Raw genomic sequence first — 27954 nt, forward strand, 5'->3', positions numbered from 1 at the left:
AAATCAAGGATTCTGTTACGCCTGTGGTTTGGAGGATAAATAGGCATGGTACGCTCAAGGTTAGTGCACATATTTGATGTCCCACGGAGAGCTTTATAATTACAGAATATTACATTTTGAGGACAAGCACACAAGCCCACAAACACGCATGAACGCCAACATTTACAAACACTCATTGTCATAGAGGTCTCCAAGCATTAAGAAACAAACTTGATTTCAAGCCTTCCAAAAATCTACTGCTTTTATAAGTTGAGATTTTAGTTACCATGTCGATAAACAATACAAATATGAATAAAAATTCCCTTTCATTCATCACGTCTCTAAAACAGGAAATCAACCGAGCTCTATACGCATGAGTTATTGTGTCTGTAAATTTCCCACAATCCACTGTGGGTTCCATTTCTTTCTAAACACATGAAGTGGAAATATCGGTTAGGTAGTGCTCACCCGCTTTATATACTTCGGTCCAAAGCGAGCGATTAGCATAATGTTTTACATGTTAGTAAACACCTTTTCCTTCTTTTTTTTCTCAAAGTGATGATGTCTACCGGAGAGCTGGAGGTTTATAAGCTTGTGCGCTGATTGCTGTGTAGCTGTTTGGCGGTTTGGCAGATGCGTCCGGTCTGGCCCGGTTGTGCCTCGTGTTTTTTCACTGATTTGTTTTAATGAGCTCCTATGGGCTGAGAGCTCCTGCTGATCTCTTTACAGCCACAGGAACCAGAAACTCCATCAAAAACAGTCTGTGAAAACTAATAGAGGAGGAGAGGATATGAGTCTGGAACGCTTTCTTTTTTTTTCTCTGTGTTTATTGGGATATTTTGATAAGTAACTATCTATCTAATGAAACATTTTTTTTTTATCGTTCATTTTGCACATTCTCCCTGGCTCTCGCACATTTCCTCTTAAGGTCTCTGTCCTTTCTCTCTACCCCTGTGTCTCTCACTCCCTCCGTCCTCTGCATATTTGACCTGTAACCCCAGAATGCGATGCACACGCGTGTGTCCTCCCCAGACGGGCCTCAGCAAAAGCATTTCCTTTTCACTTTTGCACCCTCAGAGAGCTGAACAACACCCACTGCTTAGCTTAAATCCAAGCTGCCACGCAACTCCAAACTCAGACGTGTACGTGTGTCCGGTCAGTGTGTGCGTACAGATTCTTGAAGAATCTCTGTTCTTCCCGAAAGCCAAACACAGATTGTTTACTGAGAACGGCAGCTTGTTATTCTGCTGGTTAGACTGTTTACTCACTCACTTACTGCACCTGCAGAGTGAACTACATGCAGAGAGAAAACGCCACCATCAGAAAAGAGATAACAGCAAGATACCGCCATTACTCACAGTGATGTGCACGCTTCACACACAAGTAAAACACTGAGATTTAAGTGCAGTGTACTCAAATAATATTTTCAAAACCCAACATGATTACTCGTGTTTTGTGTATACAGTATAAGAAACATACCAGACGAATTCGTGAGTTCACTCACCCACTAACTTCTATATCATCCTTTGTGTTCAGCAGACCAAAGACACACAGGTTTGGAACAATCTGAATGTGAGTAAATGATGACAGAATTTTTTGGTTGAACTATCCTATTAAGAACTTATTATTATTATTATTACTTATTATTCACTCAGTCACCGATTCACTCAGTCACTCACTCACTGATTCGCTGATTTACTCGGTCACTCACGGTGCGTTCCAAACGGGATATGGAGTGAAAACAATCATGGCCGCCATATTGAAGGGTCGTTCCAAACCGAAGTGTTCATAACTGGCCACTTCAAAGGGCCCTTCGGAATGACGGATTTCGAAGGGTACAACTGATGGACACTTCACGCCCCCATGATTCTTTGCGTGGCGATGGCCCCTGCGTTGGTCCCTTCGGAGGGCGATATATTCCGTTTAGAACGCACCGCCTCCTCATGGGCACGGGATGATGATGTGGAAGGGCACTTCAAGAAACAGTAGTTTGGTTCCATTCACCCTTCAAAGCTCTCACTCCGGAGGGTAAACCCTTTGAAGGGCTTAGGGCATAGGGATGAGCCCTTCGGAATGGAACGCAGAAAAGCTGTCCCTTTGAGAACTCACTGATTCACTCAGTCACTGATTCACCCAGTAACTGATTCACTCATGTCACCCGCTCACTTGAGTGACTTTAAGATGATATTCTGAGGGATGAAGATGCTGTTTCAGCAAGTATGGTCTTTTTTAATCGTATTAATGCACTCTATGTTCTCAACAAAGAGAAATAAGTGAAGGAGACGCCGACGGATAATGTGGAATGTGACATACTGTTTACGGCGAGCTGCGTGATTGGCTAACCTGCAGAAGGAGTCTCTCAAAAGCGAGGCAGGCGTCCCAGCGAGAGAGGGTGGGGTGCCGGAGTGTTTGAGCGGCGGCCAGTCCCAGCTGCAGAACTCCACTGTGACTCTCTAGTGCCGCCCAACTGTCCCGAAACAACTGAACATACGAACAGAGCTGTTCGGCTGTGACCCGCCCTTAGAAAGGAAAAGAGAGAGAAATCAGCATTATATTCAATTGGTCTGGATTCAACAGTTACTCAAAACAACATACCATCAAGCTATTGTTTATATTCGATTTTATATTTGGTGTCAAACAAACAAAATCTTTGTTTGAGCCTCAGAGAAAAAGTAGCCAAGTAATCATGGAAATGTGGAAAACACACACATTCAGAAGGCATACGCACTCGCAAACACAAACATAAGGAGGTCTGCTTTGATTGATGAGTAAATAAAATAAGTCATCCTGTAGAAAGAGTTTGGGTGGCTGTCAAAAATTCCCATTTATGCTTGTGATATTACAGCAGAACATAATATTATTACTGGGAAATGACTCAGCGTTCTACTGGCAATGCCCATGCACACTTACACATCTATTTACGCATGCAAGCATATGTTTAGTTGTATCACTTTTATCACAATAATTATTATATACTAATAGTATATAAGAGTCTATTATGTGAAACTTATATTGCCACAAAGGAAAAATGGAAAAGTGAAATTGAAAGAAATTATTTGCATGTGGGTAGTAGACAAATAAACCGTACATGTGTCTTACGCCGTAAAAAAACCCGTAATTGTTTTACAGATTTTCCACGTATAATGTCAAAAAAACTGTAATTTTTATGGAATTGTACTGTTTTTAATCCTTTTTCATGTATTTTTGAAATGCGGCCAAAAAACGTAAAATTACAAAAAAGACAGGGAAACAGGGAAAGCATGTAATTTTACAGGGAAAACTGTTTAACAGTGTACGGTGTGACTTGTTTATAAAATAATTAATTCTTAAATTATTAATATTTATAATATAAAATAACAATGAGGACAAATCTCTCTTATGCTAGTATATTTTGCTGTCACACCATAGGACACATTTATTTGTCAACTACCCATGTAAAACACACAATATGCTGAATAGGCATCTCTGGGAATACTTTTGTGTAAAAATTCCTCAGAACTTTTCAGAACCGTTTTAACACTAACGGCAACTGCATGCTAATAAAACACAGTGTTTCTACTTAAACTAAGTTAATACCTGAGCTACAGACACACAGTGGGAGGCAGAAGATTTTTTCTAATGACCACTATAGACAGAAACTGCTGTACAAACACCACCAAACCAAACCAAAACATGAATGTTTTACTGTAGAAAAATGGGGACATTTCTATGTGTGTTGACATTACACTTCTAGAGAAATAGTTTTGGTAATGTAGTCTGATGTCTGAGATGTCTGTTTGTTTGTGTGTGTGTTATTTGGGTGGGTGTATCTCATACACTAAGTGTTTGTATGTGGTCAATCTCTTCTGAGCTCATTTATAAATTTGGCACGGTTGAGGCCAAAGCACTCCACAGAAAACACATCCTCATTGACCCTGGAGTTCTCTAAGGGAGGGTCTAAAAGATACAGGAACCTCACTCCATCCATCTTAAATAAGATAAACTTATAGACTACGGATATGAAGACTGACATAATTCTATGAAATATTTCCTCCAATATAAAGAAAATGATAATACACTTACATCATACTGAAATCTGAGAAGATAATACATTTGAAACAGAAAAGCTTTAAGAAAGGTTGGGAAGGGTGGAACGGTCAGAGGGACCCAGAGGGTCTGGGGGGGTCATATTCACACATAAAACCACTTCTCCATGTTGATGCTATGAACCAGCACCAGATGTGAGAGAGTATGCAGCCAATGTTTGCTTTAGACCAGCCAAACACACATATGCACAGTAATGGCGCACATACTGTGCATATGTTGGCTCCAAAATTACAAGAACACGCCACGCACCAATAGTCAAAATCAGGCAGACATCCAGAGGGCGGTTACACAAGAGCATGCCGAATCACTGGTGGGCTGAACGCAAGCACTGCGGTTCTCCTGAGGGTCATTTTCTTGATGACAGGATCACAAGATGATTCCAAACTCATTATGGCCTAAATTTCATAAACACAAAATTCTTTGGTATTTCTAACCATGCCTCCCAGGGAGCTTTTGGCTTAAAATGAAGCCAAAAATTTTTTTGTGCAAAAAAATTCATTTTTTTGCACAAAAATGAATTTTTGTGCAAAATTACAATCGTGTCAATAAAACCATTAATTTTAGTATTTAAAATCAATAATTTCAGTATTATAAATGAAAATTTGAGTACTGTATCTAAAAATAAACACACTGATGATTGATGATGATTATTTTACCTAAACATGTTGAACAATACTATACTACTACTACAAAGAATATTCCTCCCAAACGTCAAATAAAAATACTGTTTCTATTTGCATTTATTTGCGAAAAATGAAAACTGGAGGAACAGGTCAAAATAACAGAAAAGATGCTCTGTATTTTTTCAGACCTCAAATACTGCAAAGAAAACAAGTTTATATTCACTTTTAAGTAACACAACAGTCATATACAGTACATGTATTTAGAAAAAGTTTAAAAAAAAATCACATGTGTCTTGTCATGCTGTCAGTCTTTCACATTGCTGTTGGATGACTTAATGTCACTCCTGAGGTTTGATTTTGTTGAAATTCTGGAATGGCCACAATACGTCTAGAAATGCTGATTAAATGAAAATTTTGAATGCTCTCTTCATTTTTTCAGCGGCTGTATATTACAATAAAATAATTCAAAATACAGTTTGGCAGATGTGGTAAAAAATGTATTCTGAAATTTCAAAATAGATTTTGCCCCATGCACACACAGATTAAAGAAAAAAACAGTCAAACTCTGGGTGGGGGTAAAGGAAGCAATTGACCTGTAGCACTGCATTAAAATCTGCTATGCAAGTCCAGTTATTTTTGTGTCTAGAACATTCTCCAACTATAACAAATTGCCTGAAACCCTCTGAAGGGCAGAGAGCTATTGCATATGAAAATTGTTTGACAACTGGCAAAAAGAAAAACTTCGTTTTAGACAGTCAGTCAGTCAAATCTAAAGCAACAAAAGCCCTTTGCTTAATAATGAACTCTCCACGAGCTCATTTGTATGTAATAAATCAGGGAAAATGTGGTCTTCTGAAGTCTATGGACACTTTCTGTGGGTGGCTGGGTTAGAGAAAATGGTGGCACTGTCTAGAAAAAACAATCCGATTTTGCCAGCCAGGCTCATAAAATATTGTTGAAAAATGGATTCTGTTCCAGTAATAGACAAACACAAGGGCCATTGTAGACCTAGTAAGCTTTGGCAAAATAACTGCAAATCACTCAAAAGCTTAATTTAACCAAGTAAAAGAAAATAGAGTGAGAGACATGCAGATAGACACATAGTCACTGACTAGCCATCAAGCACAGGTGAGATGTTCCAACCAGACCGAAAGCTAAAAGTGCAATAGGTGAGATATAGAGGACTAACTCTTACAGTACATGACCGTTTACATACATAAACACACACATACCGAGAAGCGATGACCCAGATATGCATACAGAAACGAACGCTCTCACTCCCAGACAGCGAAACAAAGACCACCAGAGTTCACATACAAACTGAATGCAAGACCACCGGCGCACACTCATATTTTACAACGAAGCAGAATAATGCATCTGATGCTGCAAGATGGATCAAAACAAGATCCAGAACAGCTGTTTCTCCCTCGCAAGAAAGAATAACTAGAATATAGCATGTGTTTGTGTGTGAACCTCTTTCTGTCTGATACGCAGTGAGATTGTTCTGGCACTATTAAAGTTCTGTTGGCCCAGGCACCAGGAAAAAACTGTGATCCAATGTGAAAGATTGGCTGCAGTCACCGTATTGTGTGAGTATGCATGCTCTGGGGCGAACTCTTGAATCAGAACTGTTTATCAATACAAAACCATATTGGCTTATAGTATTTCCTTCTTGAATAAAAAGACAAAGACAGACGTGGAAGTCGCCCAACCAATCAGAAGGGTATTGACTTATAGGATTTGACAGATGAACGTGTCAACAAGCACACAGAAAAGATGTGTTTTGTTCGCATGTGTTAGAGCATATATATGAGATGTCCTACAATGAGTGTGTGACAATCCAATGAAACGTCCACATGACAGTTAAGGGTGTGTGTGTGCTAGTTAATTGTGGTTTACTTGACCGCTGAAAAATTTTCTGTAACTGTAAACTACGAGTAAAATAAGTTTTAAACATTTAGTTTTTTCCCTCAAAGTTCTATTAGAAACTCTTGAACACACCATAGTTACTCACACTGATTATTGTGTGTGTGTGTGTGTGTGTGCGTGTGTGTGTGTTCATGTTTTTATATCCCGGTGGGGACCGCAACCTGAATTCACACCAACACATGGGGACTCGTGTCACCGTGGGGACCAAATTTGAGGTCCCCATGGGCAAAAAAGCTAATAAATTGTACTGAACAATATTTTTTATTGTACAATATCTGTAGTGCCGATTGGCAGTCTGTAGGTGGTGCTATGGGTCTTTGACTAATAACCACCAATTCCGGCTCTCAATCTCAAGCTTCACCACTTTTTTCTCTCTTTGTCATGGTCATTCATGATGAAGTCATTCATGTAAAGTCAAAAGAGAAGAGTTTCAAGTCCTAGCCAAGTAGTATACAGCATCACAGGTAACACACATACAGAGTGAGTTATGGCTGGAATACACTACAAGACTGAACAGATTTTTTTAAAACTAGACATCATACACTTGCAGACTTTTTGAAAGTTTCAGATAGAAACATACTAACTGATAAAATCTGCAGACTGGCAAAGACTTTCTGCAACAAGTCCAGACTGAAAATCTGGGCAAAATCTGAGCAAAAGTCTTGTAGTGTGTATTTTAGCCTTAAAGCTCCAAATGTTAAAGAAAGTACGGTATTCATTGTTTGCTTTGGAAAATGGCCCCATTTTTACTCTGACAACAATTAAAAGTTTGGAATATCTTGTAATGTTTTACAAGAGCTGTATTATTTATGATTAATGTTCCCTTCAGTGTTTCACGTAGTTTATGGATGTGTGAGAGAGGGTGTGGCCTTACCTAGACTCATTTTGATTGGCAGATTCTCTTTGCTGGCCTCCTCCACCAGTTGCCTCCTTACCTCCATCACCGCCTCCTTTTGCTTAGCAACCAGCATTGTTTCCCATAGCAACCGCGTTGTGGCAGACCTGTGGACAAAACGGCAGGTATTCGGTAAACAACCCTTTTCACTGATAACACATATCATTACAAACATTACAAGAGAAACCACCATTCATGCTTTTTGTTTTATTCATTTTTGTAGTTTATTGAAGTATTTTCGAATTGGTACTGCTCTATGGGACAACAGTATTCATCAACAAATGGGCCCTTGCAGGGTTTGAACCGGCAACCTTTGGTTACCACCCCAAATCTTTCCTACACTACAGCCCTGTGAACTCAGTGTAATAATATATTTGCATATAAACTATATTGTAAAGCATCTTATTATCTGTATTGGATTGCTGTAGAATGCCTGAGCCTCACATCAAGCATTACATTTACAAACTGTCACTGGCAAGTCTTTCTTTCACTGCTGACTATTCATCATCAAATCCTTCTCTTATTCATCCACGAGTAATAAACAGATCTCAAGTACAGTCAATTTACAATCATTATTCAGCAAGCATATCTCATCATTTAGCTGATCTATTCTGACGTGTCCAAATCAGACATCATCATTATGTTCTTCATCACTGGCTCCTCCTCTTCCTGCCGTTAATCATCTCCGGGATTGTGTGTGTGTGTGTTTGCCTGTCATATTAAAAAGCAATGGAAACTTCACATACACTCTTGATGAGATGAGTGACACAGTACACAACTTTAGTCTTTCTTCCAGAGGGGTGGCAGCAAGAGGAAATACTTCAGTGTTCAAATCTGAGCCAGTTTCTGAATATGCTCCTAATTCTATTCATTAAAACATTTTACAAATTTTAGGTTAAGCAAAAAGTTATAATTCACATGCATTTAAAAATGTTTTGTGTGGACTCAACAAGTAAAACCTGATGATCTGTGTTATCCCAGCATGATCTTAAAATGCTCCAAACAGCATCCTGTGTGACTCAATGGAATGAAAACGATCTGACGAGTCATGCCTAGAGTAATGTAAATAGTCAGCATAATAGGGATGGAATATGAGGACTTGAAAGTCAGGAGACAGTGAGGATGCAGGGCACCACACAAAGAGCAAGAGTGAAGGAGAGAAGAGGCAAACGAGGGCGAGCGACGGAGGGTAGGGGTGTCTTACCGACACTGAAACCAAATGTTAAACCTGCTCTGTTTTTCTTTTGCTCTCTCTCTCTCTCTCTCTCTGTCTAACAGTTGCCATGTGTTGGATCTCAGCTGTAATGTGTTCCAGACAGAGTTTTGGCAATGCTAGAGAGGCCCGACTCCATCGCTCCAACGAGACAAAAATAGGGGGAACAGGAATAAGGAGGACAAAAACCTATATAATAAACATGGGGCTTGTTGTTCTAAAGCGCTGTCTTGAGTCAGGAATAAAGAGCGTAGAAACATCACAAAAGAATAAGTGCAGACGCATGAGCGCAAACCCACTAGGTCATCTGCGGATGTGAAAGAAGAGACACACCAAAAAAATGGGAGAAAAATAAGATCACATGATGGGTTGGTCACACTTCCATGGAGATTCTTGCAAAAGAAGGGAAAAACATTCAGTTTTTGGAACGGCCTGTAAAAGCATGGAATGCCTTTCCTATTGCGTATTCCCATTCTATTAGATCAAGCCACGTGTAACGTACAACAATAGGCGAGAATAAAAAGGAAATGTACATCAGCAGTCAAAAGCACACTTGCCTAAATTTGTTTTGCATGGCCTTAACTTAAACGTGCTTATACTCAAATGCATGAAATTAGAATTGTAAACAAATATTATTCAAGCCACATACATATTTCTTTACTAAAATATAATTTTAATGACAGTGGAGGTAAAGGAGTGGCCAGCATACATTGGAACGGTTTAAAAAGTGTCCCATAATGCACTTCATGAAAATTGTGAGAGAATGATAACTGTTTAGTCTAGGCAATGAGTGGCTACTTTAAAGAAGTTAAAAACTAAGATAAACAAATAAAAACTACGTTTTATGCTAAAAAAATGTGTCCATTTGCATTGTTCCATAGTCTTATAACTTTACTATGATTATGAATTTAGGGAAAATGCTAACAAATGTATTGACTGCTACTATAATCTAAACTACCAAAGACGGTTTAAATGCGCTGGAAAACAGTTAACAGATACGTTTCTTGCATAACCTTTAGCATCCATAAATCTTCAAAACACAATCAAGTACACGACACGTTTGCGGGTAGGTGGGTGTCCGTGAAATGTGGCTGAACTGATTTAGCATGTCATAAACAGATGCACACATAGTCAGCGTAGCTCACATGCCAGAGTAAAGACTGGACCCTCTCTGTGTGCATGCGTGTGTATGTCGACTCGCCGTGTATTCCAGGAAGATGAGGGGTCCGCATCGGAGGGGCAGCATGGTTCCAATTTACCCCCAAATCTCCCGCCTTCTCTGTGCTCCGCCCCCCATCCCTCTCCTCTCCTGCAGTGTTCCCCGGGTAAGATGTCTTGACAACTGGGTTCAGTGAGTTTGCGTACGCATTAGCATCAGAACTTTGACCTATAGAGGGCAGTGTTGGTCTACGGAGATATTTATTGCCTTTTTCCCCCACAACTGTCCTGTACTGTCCAGTGGGTGTGGGTGTGGGTGTGGGTGGGGAGCTGAAGGTTCCTGGAAACCCATGACTGAGCAGTCAAGAATGGACTTCAACTGACTTAAGAATGCCTTAAAATCCGTCTTCTACACGCACACAAAACTGTTTCCAAAATGTGATTTCTTGAGCAATAATTGGGTGTTGTTTAGCGGGTGTGAAGGTATGTAAAGGATACGCTTTGAAGAAACACAATACTTATACGCAGATGTGGTGTTCTGCTGCAATAATCATTATGATGGGTTGACTGTTTTAGTGGGTGGTGATTAAGTCCATGTTTATCAACAACAGGAAACAAACAGCTCCCAGACACAGCTATGAAAATCTCAATCGTTTGCAGCATTCAAACCAGGTCAGATGTTGTCCAGTTACTCTCACTTACTGAACTAATGGCGCTACTTTCTCCGTATGCGAAAGCTTAGGCGCACACACACGGACCCTGCCAGATGCTCCTTATGAGAGGTGTGTGAATTTTCCATGCTCATTATGATCTGTAACATAACATAAACAAACTAAAATACAAAACAAAGCAAGCTAACACCATGAGTCATCTTTACAAAAACATACAAGCCCACATAGACGCTTTTACACAGGAGGGAAAGCACACATAGCCTACACAACCCAAGTTTTTACTTGTTAAAGCTGACACTGTACCAGTCTGACACAGCAATATTGGTTCAACCAATGGCGTGAGTTTCAGGTGAGACCACCTATTTTTGACCAATGGTTTACAAGGGAAGTGTTTGAAAGATTTGTTGTCATTCTTTGTAATTCTGTTAAGTGATTCCAGAGGCACAGTGACAGACACTACACAGTTCCCTTTTAAAGGGATAGTTCACTCAAAAAATAATGATGTTTAGAAGAATGCTGGTCACTGAACAAAGGCGATACTCATTGACTTGCATTGGTTTTGTGTCCATACAATAGAAGTGAATGGGTACCGCCATTGTTCTTTTACCAACATTCTCTTAAATACCTTCTGCGTAAGAAAAAAAGGTCATACAGGTTTAAAATGACAGGAGGGTGAGTAAATGATGACAGAATTTTCACTTTTGGGTGAACTATACATTTAAAGGTGCACTCAGTATTTTTTTGTTATGTTGCAATGGCTTATTTGGACATTGACGAGGCCTAAAGCTGTGGATGCAATAACCCGCAAATGCAAAAGTACTGTAATATATATTTGTTCCACAGGAATGTTCCAAAACAGCAAATAAAGACAGCTGCATTCAGTCATGCAATCTCAACATGTAAAAAAATAAGGAAATAAAGAAATAATTATTTTTATTAGGCTACTGGTATGACTAGTCTTGTGCACATGACTTACGGTCATATTTCTAGTTTGGTTCTTTTGGTCCGGACCAAAAATAAAAAAATTAATGTAGTCCTGGTTCGCTGAGCGTTCAGACTGGCATTTTAACAGCAAACCTAAAGATATCGTACCTAAAAGCTTACGTGTAAAGACGCAACGTGATTGGCCAGCTTTTATGATTTATATTTTAAAATGGACCTTACCGGACATCCAAAACAATGCTGTGTGCTGGGTTATACATGCTCAGTGTATGTCTGCGCATATGAGGGTATTTTTAGCAAGCCGGTAACTCGCGAAGACCTCATGAAGTTTTTAAAGCAGTCAAAACGCCGCCTCCGTTTCTCCGTTACATGTGAAAGCACAGATCTAATAAACACTCCTTTTATATTACCAAATCACTTGATTTTGTGGGGTGTATATTGTTATCACTTCCTGTTTTTGGTCCTTCGGTCCATGTTGCGTTCATATTTCAATCGAACTGTACCATAGTTCGTTTGAAAGTTGACCGAGACCCATCTTTTCAACGGTCTCGGCCCGCTTGTTGGGTGCGCATCAGGGTTTGGGTGGCAGCGTTCACACTTACACAAATAAACCGCACTAACAGAGCAATCGCACCAGAGTTCGTTTTAATCGAACCAAACATGGCATATATGAACACACCCTTAAAAAATACTGTATAGTTCAAAGTTCTTCTTGTAGAACTATTTTAATGAGAAAAAAAACGACTGACTGCATGTTTAAGATTAGACATTCAAAAGAGCAAAAATAATTGCAGAGCAATAGTGCGAAAAGTTTTGTGAAACTGAAAAGTATCTCCATCTCTCCAAAGAGAGCCTGTCATGTAACTTCAAAGACAAATGTCACCCGCCTCACAGAAATTGGAGGATGACGATTATGTAAGCTTCATTTGCAGAAATACGGGACACAGCGAACGAAGTTGTACTTTTATAAATTAGCTAGATCGGTGGAGGCCGATTACGTAAATGTTGGTTTTAATTGATAACTGCCGATGGGCAGCCGTATTTTCAGTTGTGTTTCATGTGTTTTTGCATGTGTTTTGTGTTAACAGGTATGTTGGCTCTGCGTGATCTTGTCATAAAACTCCCTCTTTGCTGCAACTGTTGTCTCTAGATGGCCATTAACAACTTTTAGTGTCATTTTTGTTTACCTGATGGAGGCAGAACAGACACACAATCCCCTTTTTGTTCCCAAAAGTAAACAAAATGACTCTAAAGTAGAACTGTGTTCACTTTTTGATTGGTGCGTTTAATAGTTTAATAAATCAAGTTTTTATTGGCTGTCATCTTAGTCTATAAAGATAAGCATCATTCTGCAAACCAATCTTAAAGATAATAATGTAACACTAATCAAGGGAACATACTGTGACTAAAGCTGCACACACGCACACACCCACACGCGCGCACACCCACACACACGCGCGCGCACGCACACACACACATCTGGTTTATTATTATCTCCGTGGGGACAGTCCATAGGTGTAATGATTTTTATACTGCACAAACTGTATATTTTATCCCCTAACTCTACCCATTAACCTAAAGGTCATAGAAAACTTTTTGCACTTTTAGATTTTTAAAAAATATTGTTTTGTACGATTTATAAGCTTTTTTTGCCCATGGGGACCTCAATTTTGGTCCCCACGGTTACACGAGTCCACATGAGTTGTTGCGTATTCAGGTTTAGGTCCCCACCAGGATATACAAACAAGGCCACACCTAAGCTGTAAAGAGTACCTGAAAACCATACTTAAGTAAAAGTACAGATTCCTCGCAGCGAAAATTACTCCATTACAAGTTACAAGTCACCAATTCCAAAATGACTTCAGTAAAAGTCTTAAGAGTATCTGATTTTAACAGTACTTGAGTATTTTACTCATACTGAATGTAGGCTCAAAGTAGCACTAGTCCTCAACACTTAAGAGACACGTCAGTGAAAAACAAGAAACAGTTGATTCATGAGGAGAGCAATCACATTTATTTTCTTAAATCATAATAAGACTGAACACCTCAAAATTGCAACAAATCATGGCCGACACCATAACCTACATCTATTACAAACACCTAAGACTCATTTAAGCTCAAGTGCTCATAAGTAAACCAAACTCCTTCAAAAAGGTCTCTTCAATATAACGGATAAAAATTAAAATTAAGTAAAATTAAGTAAATTAAGTAAAATTAAGTAAAATTAAAAAGTCAAAGCCTTTTTGCACTGGACATGCTGGTTTTGGCCTCATCGCCAGCTGCAGTCATGTCCTCATTTTACATATAAACCGCCAGCGATTGACATCTACCAGATACTGCACTCGTATTCACATAAAGAAGCCATGTTGACAAGTTTTAGTAAGTTAGGGCAAAATCCACAAGGTACCTTCAATGCCCTGTAAATGGCCATATTAATTCCTCCGTATCAAAAAATAAACTGCTGCGAAAAAAGAGGTGCCATGCAAAATGTAATGTGTAATTGCATTATTCATTACAAATGTAGTGGAGTAAAGAGTACATATACTTGTTCAAAAATGTAGTTAAGTAGAGAGTAAAAGTTGCTACTATCTTTAATACTCAGTACAACTACAAAGTAGCCAAAAAGATACTTAAGTACAGTAACTAATTACATTTACTCCAATACTTTACACCACACACACACACGACCCCACATCATGAATTTCTATCATCTGAGGCTCATTTTGTTTCATGTGAGACTCCCTGAGCGGGAGATGAACCCCAAAGAGCGACACTAACCTTTAACACACAATGAATCTCTGCACACAAGTGTTATTGCACCACACACACACACGCACGCACGCACGCACGCACGCACGCACGCACGCACGCACGCACGCACGCACGCACGCACGCACGCACACACACACACACACACCGGAAACAGAGGGGGTGTATAATTTCTGTATTTATGAAAATTGTATGTCTTAATCTCATTTGAATCTACTTATTTCACCAGATACATTACATATAAAATAATTACAAACAAAAAAGAGTGACTTACGAGAAAAGGAGAGAAGCGGGAATGAGAAAAGATGAGAAGAGGAGATGAGAAGAGAGATGTGTATCCCTATCACTTGCACATAGTGTGTTTGTGCTTTCCAGATAATTGTTTTGTTGTGGTGTTTTATCACAGTGGGGTGTGGTCCATTTCTTTGTGACCGTTGACTCTCTCCTACACATGAGTTTCTGTGTTTTCTCATTTGCGTGCATAATTTTAATAATATACAAACTTTACAGTATATTGCATCCCCTAACCCTCATCCGATCCCTAAACCTAACTTTCACACACATCTGCATTTTTACATTTTTAAAGTGGCCGTCACTCGGACAGTTTCTGCATATCTCATGTTAATCTTGAGTACTTACAGAATAGTATCGTACCCTTCAAATATCCGTAGAGTCTTTAGTTTGATTACATTTGTACAAGACAGATACAGCTGTACGATTATTTCCGAAACATACAACGCGTTGGAGGGGGTTCTGGGGGAGGCCGGAGCTAAAGCACGTGCGCACCCATTGCCAACAAAACCCAGACACAGGGCTCCAGACAAAAAAATCAGTTAAGAGCCACTGGCTCCTATAGGGGAAAAAAGCAGGCGTCAATTTTTTTTTTTTAAGAGCTACATAACATGAACTTAAATCTTTAAATCACATACAGTACTTTTAGTTATCCTGGTGTGTGTAAATCTTCCCTCTCATAGGTTTTGCTCACAAATAAAGTTTATTCAAGTTGTTTCCCCTCATAAGCAGGGCCATACAGAATCTGCAGACTTTTTTTGTTAATTCCACCGTAATTCGCAGCACTCGCGTCGATCCGGTATGGGAGCGTCCGCCGCTAGAGCACCTCTTGAGGTCGGGAAGTGCACCAAGGAAGTGCATCCCTGAAACCTGCACAGGTCTCTCTCTCACCTGGCATATTTTTTGTATGTCTGGCGCTTCCGTTTGAAACACTTTAAAAACAAGTAAATTTGCATCGCCAGTGGCGATCTCCGCAATAATATCACTCGCACAGTAATATTTTTAGTCGCAAATGCGACCGTTTTAGGCGCAGTCTGGAGCTCTGAGACATGTAACTCAGTGTGACAGTCCGCGTGTGGTTCATGTCCGGCATCTTTTAGCGCTGGGACCGCTCCATCTATCGGTTTCAAATTATTTCCAAATCCAGCGTTATATCCACCGTTTATATAACATCCATCACTGAAATGCCATGAACAAACAAACAAACACACCTCCACTCCTCTTACTATTGCAAGAGTAACGAGCTGCAGCTGCAGGCCCACAGCGCAGCCAATCTTGATGATAAGCGGGTCTCGCTCGGCGGTTGACGCGTGGGCGGGCTATTTCTTTCGCCTTGCCGTGGGCCTGATTTTCTGGGAGAATTGCCCAATAAGGGACTAAGAAAAGTTTTTACGTAACGCTTTTTCATGTTCGAAAAAACCTTTCTATTTTGATAAGCTGACCATGTCAAGCATGAGAAGCCAGCACGTTTAACATTGTAAATGAATCAGAATGCATGAAACACCGTTGCATCCCCCCCTTTAAATAAACATCACTTAGTTTGACTCATTCACTTATTTATAGTCTATTTCCCTTATGGGAAACGAAAAATTACCCCACAAGGTAAAAAATTACTGGTATTACTAACTTCACACTGTAGGGTTTACCAGGACCACACACACTTCAACGTTCAGAGCAATATGCTGAGCAGCTCAAGTACAACATACTGTAAGGGTTTAATGCTGGCAGGATAGGACACACAGTTGGGTAGACAGGTTATAAAACACAGGGTGGAAGGGTGGAGGGGGTGCGTCACATAAGCACACACCCCTCTGTGCCAGGACATAGTTTAAGTGTCCCACACACTCAAATCAAAGCACCACGGTACCACACTGCCAAGAACAACCTATTACACCAGCCTGGCGGGAACATACCTGACCACACACATGCACACACTACAAGACAAGAAAGTCAAAAACAAAAAAAAATTCTCAAAGGTTATTGTCTAAAATAAAGATTTGTCTTCAAATTGGATACAAGATGAAAAGCTGAATAATCTAATTAATTGCACATATCAATATTTGCAGAGTAAAGCTGCCAAATGAAGATTACGCAAATAAAACGGCATAACTTAACTCTAGCAGATGAGCAAAGCACTGAATTGACATTACAAAAAGTTAATTTATTGAGTTTGTCAGTCTCTGGAATGTCTACCTTTCACATGTGTTCCTATATAATTGACGGTGTATTTACACATACGTCAAATAGCCACTGTGATGCATCTTACTATTTGTTCAACGTCTTTAAAAAAATATGTCGTATCAGGTTATAATTTTCAAATAAAGTAAATCAAATCAAGTGTTTATCTGAAAGAATTGTGCAATAACGTGTTAAATCCTTGCTAATGCACTCATTTTTAAATCCTATTTAAAGGATACTTCACCCAAAAATGAAAATTCTGTCATCATTTACTCACCTTCGAGTTGTTCCAAATCTGTATAAATTTCTTTGTTCTGATGAACACAGAGAAAGATATTTGGAAGAATGCTTATAACCTATACAGATCTTGCCCCCCATTGACTCCCATAGTAGGAAAAATTACTTTATCATTTTTTTGTTCTGTTGAACACAAAAGAAGACATTTTGAAGAATGTAGGAAAGCAAACAGTTCTGGGGCACTTTTGACTACCATTGTATTTTTTCCTACTATGGTAGTCAATGGGGGAAAAAATCTGTCTGGTTATAGGCATTCTTCCAAATATCTTTCTCTGTGTTCATCAGAACAAAGACATTTAAACAGATTTGGAACAACTCGAAGGTGAGTAAATGATGACAGAATTTTCATTTTTGAGTGAAGTATCCCTTTAACTACAAAATGTGTACATTGTGCTTATGCATTTGTATTTCTTGGAATATGGAGGTACTATAGAGCACGGAACTACAACCAAAGCTTCAGACACAGCACAATCCATCTCACCAGAGACTGCACATGCCACCGTTTCCAAGAACATAAATTCAAATCCTCATGAACTATTTCAATTCAAACCCAACCTACCAAAACATCAACAGACACGGCTTCCATTACAAAGACACTCACGTTTCACCCGCATCCACACTCAAAAAAGACATCTAGTCCGACCTGAATAGGCACAGTGTACTACCAGACTGTTATTAAAAGCCGGGGTTCTCAGTCGGGAAAGAGGAAGTCTCCTATCAGCGGCCCGCGCTGGTCACGCTCGAGACGGCCGCCTGGAATGACCACCCGTACCAACACTAAAACCAAAGACCCTGAAAGAGATCCTACAATTACAAAAGGAAACACCATACAATAAAGAGGGCAAAATTAGCCATGCAACCCACTATTACAATCCTAAAAATAAAATCTTTCATAAATATTATGCAGAGCCTATAGCTAGAGCTGAGCTAGAATAACAATATGCGACCAATCAAATTCACCTGAGCTGACAGGAACCGTGCCAATATCAGCATTACTGGGTGGGGCCACAAAATCCTAGTAGTATGCATACATTTAGGTTCAAGGATTTAAACAAACCCTTTAAATTTGGAGCAAAACCCACACTGTTTGTGCTTCACATATGAATGATACCGCAAATTGTGCGGCTTGATGAGGAGATGTGTGCTGTTACTTTTCTAAACAGTCAGAGTTAAAATGTTTGCGTAGAGGGCAATAAATCACTTAAATATAATCCTACATATACGTACATTAAAAGATAGGTTTGTGCCATTTCTAGGGACTAGAATATCAAGGAGACTTGGTGGTGTGCTCTATTGACTTTTGCAACCGAGCAACCACCCACATCACGTTAGCAGGCTAAAAAAAATAGTAACAGCATATCAACAACAAAATAATGGCCTGGCAACAACCCAAGAAACTGTGGCAGCTAGTTTCCCACACGCACCACCGATATTTACTTCAGAAAATGTAAAAATATAGTTTTGCAGTTCCATCAGTACAGAAATAAAACAAAGCTTTAAAGGGAGAGTTCACCAAAAAAGGTCAATTCTGTCATCATTTACTTACCATCTTGTCATTTCAAAACTGTATGGCTTTCTTTTTTTCTGCAGAAAACAAAGAAGGTATTTTAAAGAATGTTTGTAACCGAACATTGGGGGTATCTATGGACTTGCATTGGTTTTGTGTCCAGACAATAGAAGTGAATGGGTACCGCCGTTGTTCGGTCATACAGGTTTGAAATGACAAGGGGGTGAGTAAATGATGACAGAATTTTCATTCTTGGGTGAACTACCAAGTTTCTGTATCTCACTGGTAGAGCTCAGCGCTAACATCACCATGCTCATAGGTTCGATTACCAAGTAAGCACAAACTGATAAACTTTGAAAACAATGTAAGTTTCTACAGGAAAAAAGCATCCTTTAAATTCTTGAACAACAGTTTTTAGATGATTTGTGAATGTTCTTTGACCCGGTATATTGGGATAGCTAAACTGGGTCAGATATGAATGACTCAGTTGGCATTATGCAGCCCAACACAGCCTCCAGAGACATTTAAACACATTATGAGTCTGGGGAGTTGAGTTCTTCTCTTGAGGTTCAGCTGGGCCCTGTCAAAAAGCATCAAAAGCTTTGATATTTGCCTGGAGTCCGTCTAGACTCCGCTAAACAAACCTCGTGACTGACTTTCCTGCTGAGCTCAAGCTAAAAACCCACACGCTCACATTGAACGGATTTGACTGTGTGGAACTGGACCGGTTCTCCTCCAGCAAGTCCTGGAGCTCCAGCTGAGAAAAGTCTGAGCCTGAACAAGAGGAAACTAGAAATGAAGTGGGAAAAATAAAGTTGCTTACCCAAAAATCAAATGAAAAACAGAAGGGAGGAGAAACATGGCATGCTGTGGAAGATTACAATTACGGGCAGATACACGCAAACAGAAAAATGCATTTGCTCACGAACAAACATCCATTACTCAGTTAATGTGCATATCATATCATGACAGAATGACAGAATGAGCACATACTGAGGTAATTAGTGCACACGCCTACACGAGGACTAACAGATAATTGAAAACAACATTACAAGACACCATCTAATATCTCAACGCAGCCCACACTGCAGAAGAAAAGCAAAAACATGTTTTAAAAACAAATGTGATAATCCTGCAAGTAAATTTGAGTGTCTTAAAGTCTTAAAGGACTCATTAAATGAGCACTTTCAACAAGTTGGTATGATTTATTAGGGTCTTCATGAAATGTCTGGAACATATTTTGCTTAAAAACACTCTATGGCTGTGTAAACAAAACCCTTTTTGCCTCGTCAAAAACAGCTATGCTCACAGCAACCCGTTTTGGTGCATGTCTCTTTAAATGATAATGAGTTACAGTGCACCCCACCCCCCTTCTTTCCGGCGTTTCAACACAACACATGTGTAGTACTGCCATGGCAATAGTTTAGCTAAATTATGTTTCCTGAACTCCTCTGCGGTTAGTTTCGTTTTAAACGTCTCAAATTATTCGTCCGGAGACTAAAAAATCCGTCACAGCAAACAGCGCTCACGTTGTGCGTGTATGCTTGCCTAAAATCCACGGAATGCGCACCTGCAGATCTCAGCGGAATTACGTGGATTTTATCGCTTGTCGTTGACAAGTTATAACGTTACACACACAACGTGAGAGCATATCTATTATGCTGTGACAGATTTTTCAGCCTAAGGACGAATGATTTGAGATGTTTAAAACGAAACTAACTGCAGTGTTCGCCCCTGTTCATTAGCAAAACAAACAGCTTGCCGCAGCTGAACATATTAACGCACATAATGTATTAACATACATACAGCTAAACTCCAAGTGCCCATTTGCCAAATAACATATAAATATAGAGTAAGTTTAACACTGGCTTTGAATGTTCTATTTAGCCCGTGACTGACTTAGCTCCCTTCGCTATCGTATGCTAACGTTATCCTCCTATATATACGGTACATGTACGTCAATTTAGACTGTTGATAAATATTACTTTCATCGGCAGCTTTGTCTCGTTCAGTTGGTCTCGATCCCTCTTGAGGAACAACTTTGAAGCTAATCCGGCTTGTACTGTCCCAGGTTGATAAAGTACTCCGTCTTGAAGTGATTCGCGCAAACAAGCAGGATTTTACTTATGGTTTCTGAGGGATTTCCACTAAAAATAAAATAAATCCACTCCTGTCTCTTCCGAGGTTAGGACTCTATGCAGCTACTACATTGCATGTTGTCCACTCACTTTAGCCATGGCGTCACGTACACCGTGGGTGGAATTGTGTAGATTAAGGGGCGGTAATATTATAATAAGAGTCTGCGTCTACATCACATCAGGAGCGAAATCTGAACGGCTCAATTTCTCACATGCTTGCAGAAAAAGGCTTACCAAAACAAATTTACTGGGATCTTGTTTTTCACGTTTTCTGGGTTGCTAGATGCACCGGGGACGCAATTATAGCACTTAAACACAGAATTTTTTTTATGCAATTTCATGCAATGGGTCCTTTAAGTTTAAGAGTTAGGGCCAGAAAGTTAATGTTACATGGTTTTCTGACTTCATGCAAAAAACGTTTTGTTAACTCTGCTTTTTATAATCTTCTAATTTACTCTTTAAACTTGCCATTGTGGTACTATCGCTGCTTCTTGTATGATACATAGCTTGTGATAGTTCTCAGTTGTTAGTCACTTTGGATAAAACCGTCTGTAAAATTACTAAATGGAAATATCATGTAAAGGTAAATACATGCACACATCACTAACAGTTCTACAAATGGAGAGCTGTCTTGTTTAGTCACACCATCTGGCTAACAGTGACCTGTTGTATATATACATGGAGGACTCGAGAGTGTGTTTGTACTCAGTGCTGCGGTGCTACCGTAACCAGCTAATGATTGTGAAGGGATGTGGTCTTGGAATACAGCATCTGTGGTTTAGTTTACATGCGTGTATATGTGCGCTTATGTACAGGAACGGCTTCAGAGCTCTCCAAGAACAGTGATTGATCAACAGGTTTGAGACCGCCAAAATGACAAATAGCCACATTATAGCAGCTATTGATCAGAGTGTGACCTTGGTCTCTGACACTATGGATCAGAGGTTTCCATAAGAACCCACAATGCAAATATGATGAACCAGGCAGCTGGTGCTCAATGAAAATAATCAGGGTACAACCAGTTCTCCAGTATGTTTTTGTGTAACTCATGAAAGGGTTCCTAACCCATTAACTGAATCGTTCTGCTTCTAAATCCTTCCCACAGCCAAAAGGGCTTTCTAAATCCCTGTCTGATGGATCTGGAAAAGAAACAGACGCACAAAACAAGTTCCTCCTTTACCAAACCCGCAAGTCTAACATGTGGTTCAGACCTAATGGGTAATAAACAGCGTTTGGCTTTCCACGTCAATTCCATTTGACTTGCAGCTGGAGTAGATGCAGTTTTGACATTGTCACTTACACAACTTGCAAAAACTCAAAAATGTTCTTCTATTAATAGAAAACTTTATAACAGTAAGTGGATATTCTGCTATATATAGTCGACAAGAACGTTTACATTGTGTTACCCTCACAATATGAGTTAATCTTCATTTATGACAGTTGATGGTTGAACTCACGACCGGGTTCAAACAAAAGGCAACAATGCAAAATATATTGCAAACAGCAGCAAAAACATCCAAATTCACTTACTGGGTTCATTTAAAGAGAACATTTATTTATTCAGACGTGAGTGAGCTCACCAAATACGTTTTAACCAACTGAAGTTCACACAGAACAGCAGAAACCTAGGATCACTCATTACCACATCCTGCCCCACAGGAAATGAAATCGGCGAAACCTCCAGCAAAAACCATTTCTGTTGTTAAAATACAAATACACACATTCATGATGACTAAAGCAATGGTGGTCCTTCATTAAAAATACTCATCTGGGCATTGTTCCTGTGCCAACATGTGTAACCATGGTAGCCCCTTGGTTTCTTCAGATCTTTCATTCTGTGACAGTTTTTTAAAGCAGCTATTATGCAATGTAGTTCTCTGATCCCTCATTTCCCAGCACTGATGTTTTAGATCCAAACCAAACTACAGAAGGGAAATTCCCCTTAAGAGTAAACTTAGGTTATGTGCATTGCTTTTAGGAGACTCTTTAATTCCTATACATCAAATCTTCATATTTGGTGTTAACACCTTAGATTAATAAATATTTGACTACAGCCTTTCCAGCACTAACATTAAATCACTTAAAAATTATTTCTCCGTGAAACCTTTAAATATGGGGGCTTTAGTTTCACTACCATGTAAACATTGAGAGAGACAGTATTACCACTATAGACACTCTTTGAAAAATGAATGAGAGAAGTATTACAGTACAGCGGCTGTAGGAAATGAAGTCCTGTCTGTCAAATATTTGCATTGGCTGGTCTTTACAATGAGCTTTAACGGCATTTTCTTAACAAACTTACAGTTTTAATTGTTCAATTTGTGTATGTAATGCTAACGTTATAATACCACATCTGTCACATTTTAGGTGACTTGACTCATTGCAACAGTAATATACAAGTTTGACTAAAAGCATTTGGTCTTGCCTATTTTAAGTAAAATTGCTTGAGGGTGTTACCTAAGCATCTCAGTGCATTGACCATCTTACAAAGGACTTTGATTATTGTTTGCACAAGTCTCGATAATACACCATATGGCATGAACGTGGCTCTCAAGAATCCACTTGCTGTCAATTGAAAAAATACTAGTACCTGTTGGCCTGCAATGTGTCATATGTCAGTGTAAATGCTCTTACTGGTTCTGTGCCAAGCAGCCAGGTGCCAGGATGCTCTGTGTGTCCGCTGTGTGCTTCAGGTGTGTGAGCTCAAGCATGTCCACCTGAACGTCAGTCACATGACCTGGCAACTGTGGCAAAACTGAAAGGATTTTCTCTGCTAGATTGTCACCATGGTGTCCAACAGCCCCTATAGATTGAGAGGAAAGAATGTTAAATTATAAAATTTGTAGATATAAACAACACCAATAATAAACAACAATATGTTTTTCCACCATATTGTTCCACTCTGTTAAAAAAATCAATAACCATAACAGAATTTAATAGATTTTAATGGCAATTGTATTGGTTTGAATGAATCTATGTGGATCTTAACTGGGAATGTGCTGGGTTTTACTGGTGGGATGTTACCTAACAGGTAATACAACACCATTAAATCCTAATGGAATAAGGCCCCCAACACACCACATAATGAAATTTTGTAATGGTTTTAAACAGCTGATGGTTTATTCATGATAATATTTGTAACTGTAAAGTCTATACTACTTTCAGCAGGGTAGGTACTAATAAATGACTGACTGATCCACACACCTGTAAGATCAAGAGTTCTGTCAACAAACACAATTGATGCCTTGTTTGGGGCCGCTTTCCTCCTGTTTTTTGCCTGGGGATGACTGGCCAGCTCTCCAGCTATCAGACGGCTCATGGGACCCACTGAGAAGCTCTCCTCACGTGTATTGATAAACTCAAACAAAGAATTTAAAGCTGATGCAAGACATTTAATCTGTATCTGCAACTCAGGTGGGACAGAGTGCATATCCACATCCATAAGACTCCCGAATCGCCTTTTCTCCGGCTTCTTTTTGTTGATGGTCTCAAGGTCGACATCCAGTAAGGGAAACAGATCAGAGAAAGCAGGCAGGAGATGTAGGTGCTGGCTCAGGGGTGCGAAGACCACAGGAGCATGCATGACCTCAGCCGTGTAGTTCATATCACCCATCCACTCGCACAGTTTCTCCTCAAACTGCTCAAACACGGGGTTGCCCTCCAGATCCGCGGTCACGTTATTCGCGAGCAGGTGAACGGAGTGAGGGACAGATGTGAAAACCACACAGTACTGGAAGCTGCTGAGAGAAATGATGTCTTTGATAATGTCTGCCGTTCTGCCTTTCAGCACGGTGCTCACAACAAACACAGCTTTCGGAGCGTTTTCTCCGCCTGATTCAAAGCTTGAGAGCAGTTTGATGTTGCGAGCGCCAGCATCGAACAGAAGCGAGGCGCCACCGGTCCAATGCAGACTTTCCATGCAGCGGTCATCCATGAAAACAACAGCCTTGTTTATTTTTGACAGCACCTTTTCCCACGTCTGTCGAGGGAAACACGCGAAGCCTTCCGTGGGCAACATATTTCCAAAAATCTGGAGTTTTAAACTAAGACGGTGGACAAATTATTTACATAGACTGAAGAACTGTCACGCAAACCCCATTCAAAACAAACCCACACGTGAGTCTCTCGAAGGTGACGTGGCACAGGGGTGTCGCGATTATTAGACGTCACTGTAAAATATCTGCTGGGAGTTTTAAAACGTGGAGAGTAGTTGCCTTTGTTTGTACATTGCGTTTACCCATCTCAGAATAGGCCTATTTGTATTTATGTCTTCGTCCTTTAATGTTTGCATGCAAGTACATACAACAGCACAGTTAATTTTTTTTTTTGTTTGCTTTATTTTTTACACATTCTACATTGTTTGATGATCAGATATACATGCCAGTCATTTGATTGATAACTGTTTCCAAAATAGTTATTACGCTCAGTGAAGTGTTGTTCAAACTTCCTGCGTGTCACACACGTGAGAGCGTGAAGTGAGCCGTGTCACTCTGGTAACGCGCACCTGCTACACCAACACGCAGCGTGTCACTGTGACAGCTGTCACAGCTAAATCTAAAACTAACAGCGCACAACTTTTGTTACTTTGTCCAAATCGGTAAATCAACGAGTTCATCTAATCTTAGCGCAAAACCCGGTGATCATGTCAACTGCAGAGGTAGAGAAAACAGCTGACGAGAGTGCTGATGACGAGACGGACTGGCTTTATGGAGGTGAGAAATGATGGTTACAACTAAGTTTTACAATAGTCTCAAATCTAGACAGACAAACAAACAGTTGAGCTGTGTAAGAACCTGATCTGCCAAAAAGCACACGTTTCAAATTAGGCATGTCCCGAAATTTATTACAACAGAGAGAAGACCGTTATTTTCCCAGCTGCACGTGTTTCATAACATTTACTTTCAAATCAACTCTTACAAAAAACAAACACAGATACATTTATCCGCACCTAACATAACACCAGCATGTAACAAACGCTGCTACATTTTAAATCAGTTGATCTAAGCTTTACATGCGATTTGATGGTAGATGAACAATGAATTGCCCTAGTAGATGAATTATAACGCTGCTGGGTTTCATCCTAAATGCTTCATGACATATATTTTCGATAAACAGAGGAATAATGGTCTTAAAATTGAAAAAGCTTTTGAACTTTGTTTTGAAATACATTTAGTGGATGAAGATGAAATTGATGAAGATTGGTTGAAATTATTCATCTGAAGTCCTTAACCTGAACTAAACCCAGTTAGATCTATTGTAATTTACACAACTGTGTCTGTGGAAAAAAAAGGATTATCAGAATGCTGCTCTCAAGACACGAGTCCAGAGTTTTAGCTTTGTGCTCCATTTTGTCTGGGCTGTGTATTTCTGTGTAAAAAAAAACACTTATCTTGTGCTGTGTGCTAATCTCCACCTCTTTGTTGTGAATAGATGACAATTTTGCTGAAGAAGAAACTACAGAAAAAGAAGTCTTCAGGTGAGTGTGCTAGAGCCCTGCATTTCAGCCCAACGGGCCCCGATAAATGTATGCTCCTGGGGCCGGACTTCGGGCCAGTTTTCAAGTCATAGTCAAAACGCTGGCCAGGTATCGGGCCTTTTTCACGGTGCCACTGTCCCCGCTTCCCTGCAGGGCATCACTTTACGATCTGGACCGGAACATGCTTACATTATTATGATGCGACCGTATTGAGGTAAACGGTAAGAAAAGCGCTCTCTCCTTTAGCACAACAGAGTAATGGTCCGGTTGAACGCGATCTCATATTAATCTTGAGTACCTATAGAGTAGTATTGCATACTTCGTATCTTCGAAGAGAATTTAGTTTGATCACATTTATAAAAGATAGATACAGCTGTACGATTATTGCCTAAAACATACGACCTCTTGGGGTTGTGTGGGGGCAGGAACTAAATCACGAGCACACAATACATCATCGCATTATCCCTTCATAACTGTTCGTGTTGTTTACATTATGCACGTACGCACGGATTGCCAACAAAACACAAGACATATGACTTAGTTTCACTTACCGCATGCGGTTAATCTCTGGCATCTTTAAGTGCAGGGGCCGCTCCATCTGTCAGTTTCAAACGATCTGCAAATCCAGCTTTATATACACCGTTTATATAACATCCATCACAGAAATGCCATGAACAAACAAACTACTGACTTCTCTCACTATGGCAATTGTAACGAGCTGCAGCTGCAGGCCCACAGCGCAGCCAATCTTGACACAGCACAGCCAATCTTGATGGTAAGCGGGTCTTTCCTATCGCTCGCCGGTTGACGTGTGGGTGGGCTCTCTTTCGCCTTGTCGTGGGCATGCTTTTCCAGGAGAATTGCCCAATAAGGAACTAACAAAAGTTGTTACGTTATGGTTTTTCATGTTCTTAATAAAAAACTATACGAACCTTGGGGGAGTGTATAGAGCACAGAAATACTACGTAATACGTCCAACTCGTTTTTAGACAAGTTGACCATGTTACGCATGAGAAGCCAGCACGTTAAAAATGGAAGGAAGTCAGAATGCATGAAACAGCGTTAAATAAAGTTTGTGATTTATTATGTGTCCATCTTAATGTGCGCGTTGCAGCGATCCATCCACTTATGATATCAAAATAACACAAGAGCAGTTAATGAAAGATGCTTCGTGCCGATCGGTCTATGCAGAGCTGCATGATGTCCGACAAACCCAAATGGAGCAGTTTGGGACACGGTAAGGACACAGGTTGCATGTCACTATGTTGCACGTGTCCAGAGTTTTTTTCTTACAGCTAAAGCTGAATGAGGAGTTTAAACAGACTCATGCCCGTCATGCGTTTAAATCCGCGTCTCTGGCGTGGTTGGCAATCAAACTGGGTTCTGTGCCTGAGCAGCAAACAAGAAATACTCTAAACATTTTTCTAAAGTAACATAATAAAATAAGGAAACGAAATATATCTAATTTACCGTTGAAAACAAGACTAAACTATTTTAATGGCTGCAACAGTTGAAACAGTCTCATGCCCGCCATGCTGCGCTTAAATATGTGTCTCTGGCGTGGTTGGCAATCAAACCGCGTTCAGCACCTAAGCCATAAACAAAAGATGCTCCAAACATTTTTCTAAATAACTTAATAAAGAAACAAAACGAAATATGAATAATTTGCCATTAAAAACAAAACCGAACTACTTTAATGACTGCTATATGCTGTGTAATGGGGACGTAAAAAACACCCGAGCTGGGAATTCTGATAAGCTGTCGAACAAGGGCCGGGCTAGGGTCTAAATTTGATGCCCGTG

At 39.9% G+C, this 27954-nt stretch overlaps 2 protein-coding genes across 3 annotated transcripts in view; one reads left to right on the forward strand and one right to left on the reverse strand.

Annotated features, from left to right (window-relative positions):
• Positions 1-24806, reverse strand: part of scfd2 (sec1 family domain containing 2) — a 119802-nt gene extending 94996 nt beyond the window's left edge. Inside the window, exons 1-4 of the mRNA XM_057352151.1 lie at positions 23881-24806; positions 23311-23479; positions 7492-7619; positions 2323-2498 (exon numbers count right to left, since the gene is read on the reverse strand). Of these exons, the coding sequence (XP_057208134.1) occupies positions 2323-2498; positions 7492-7619; positions 23311-23479; positions 23881-24694 (1287 nt within the window). The 5' untranslated portion in view covers positions 24695-24806. The remainder of the gene's footprint in view (positions 1-2322; positions 2499-7491; positions 7620-23310; positions 23480-23880) is intronic.
• Positions 24807-25075: 269 nt separating this feature from the next.
• The window catches only part of fip1l1a (FIP1 like 1a (S. cerevisiae)), a 35753-nt gene continuing 32874 nt past the window's right edge, over positions 25076-27954 (forward strand). For both annotated transcript variants that reach the window (XM_057352158.1, XM_057352159.1), the window contains exons 1-2: positions 25076-25388; positions 26107-26152. In XM_057352158.1, the coding sequence (XP_057208141.1) occupies positions 25319-25388; positions 26107-26152 (116 nt within the window). In that variant the 5' untranslated portion in view covers positions 25076-25318. The remainder of the gene's footprint in view (positions 25389-26106; positions 26153-27954) is intronic.

Source organism: Triplophysa rosa, linkage group LG15, assembly GCF_024868665.1.
Source record: "Triplophysa rosa linkage group LG15, Trosa_1v2, whole genome shotgun sequence".
NCBI classification, from domain to species: Eukaryota; Metazoa; Chordata; class Actinopteri; order Cypriniformes; family Nemacheilidae; genus Triplophysa; species Triplophysa rosa.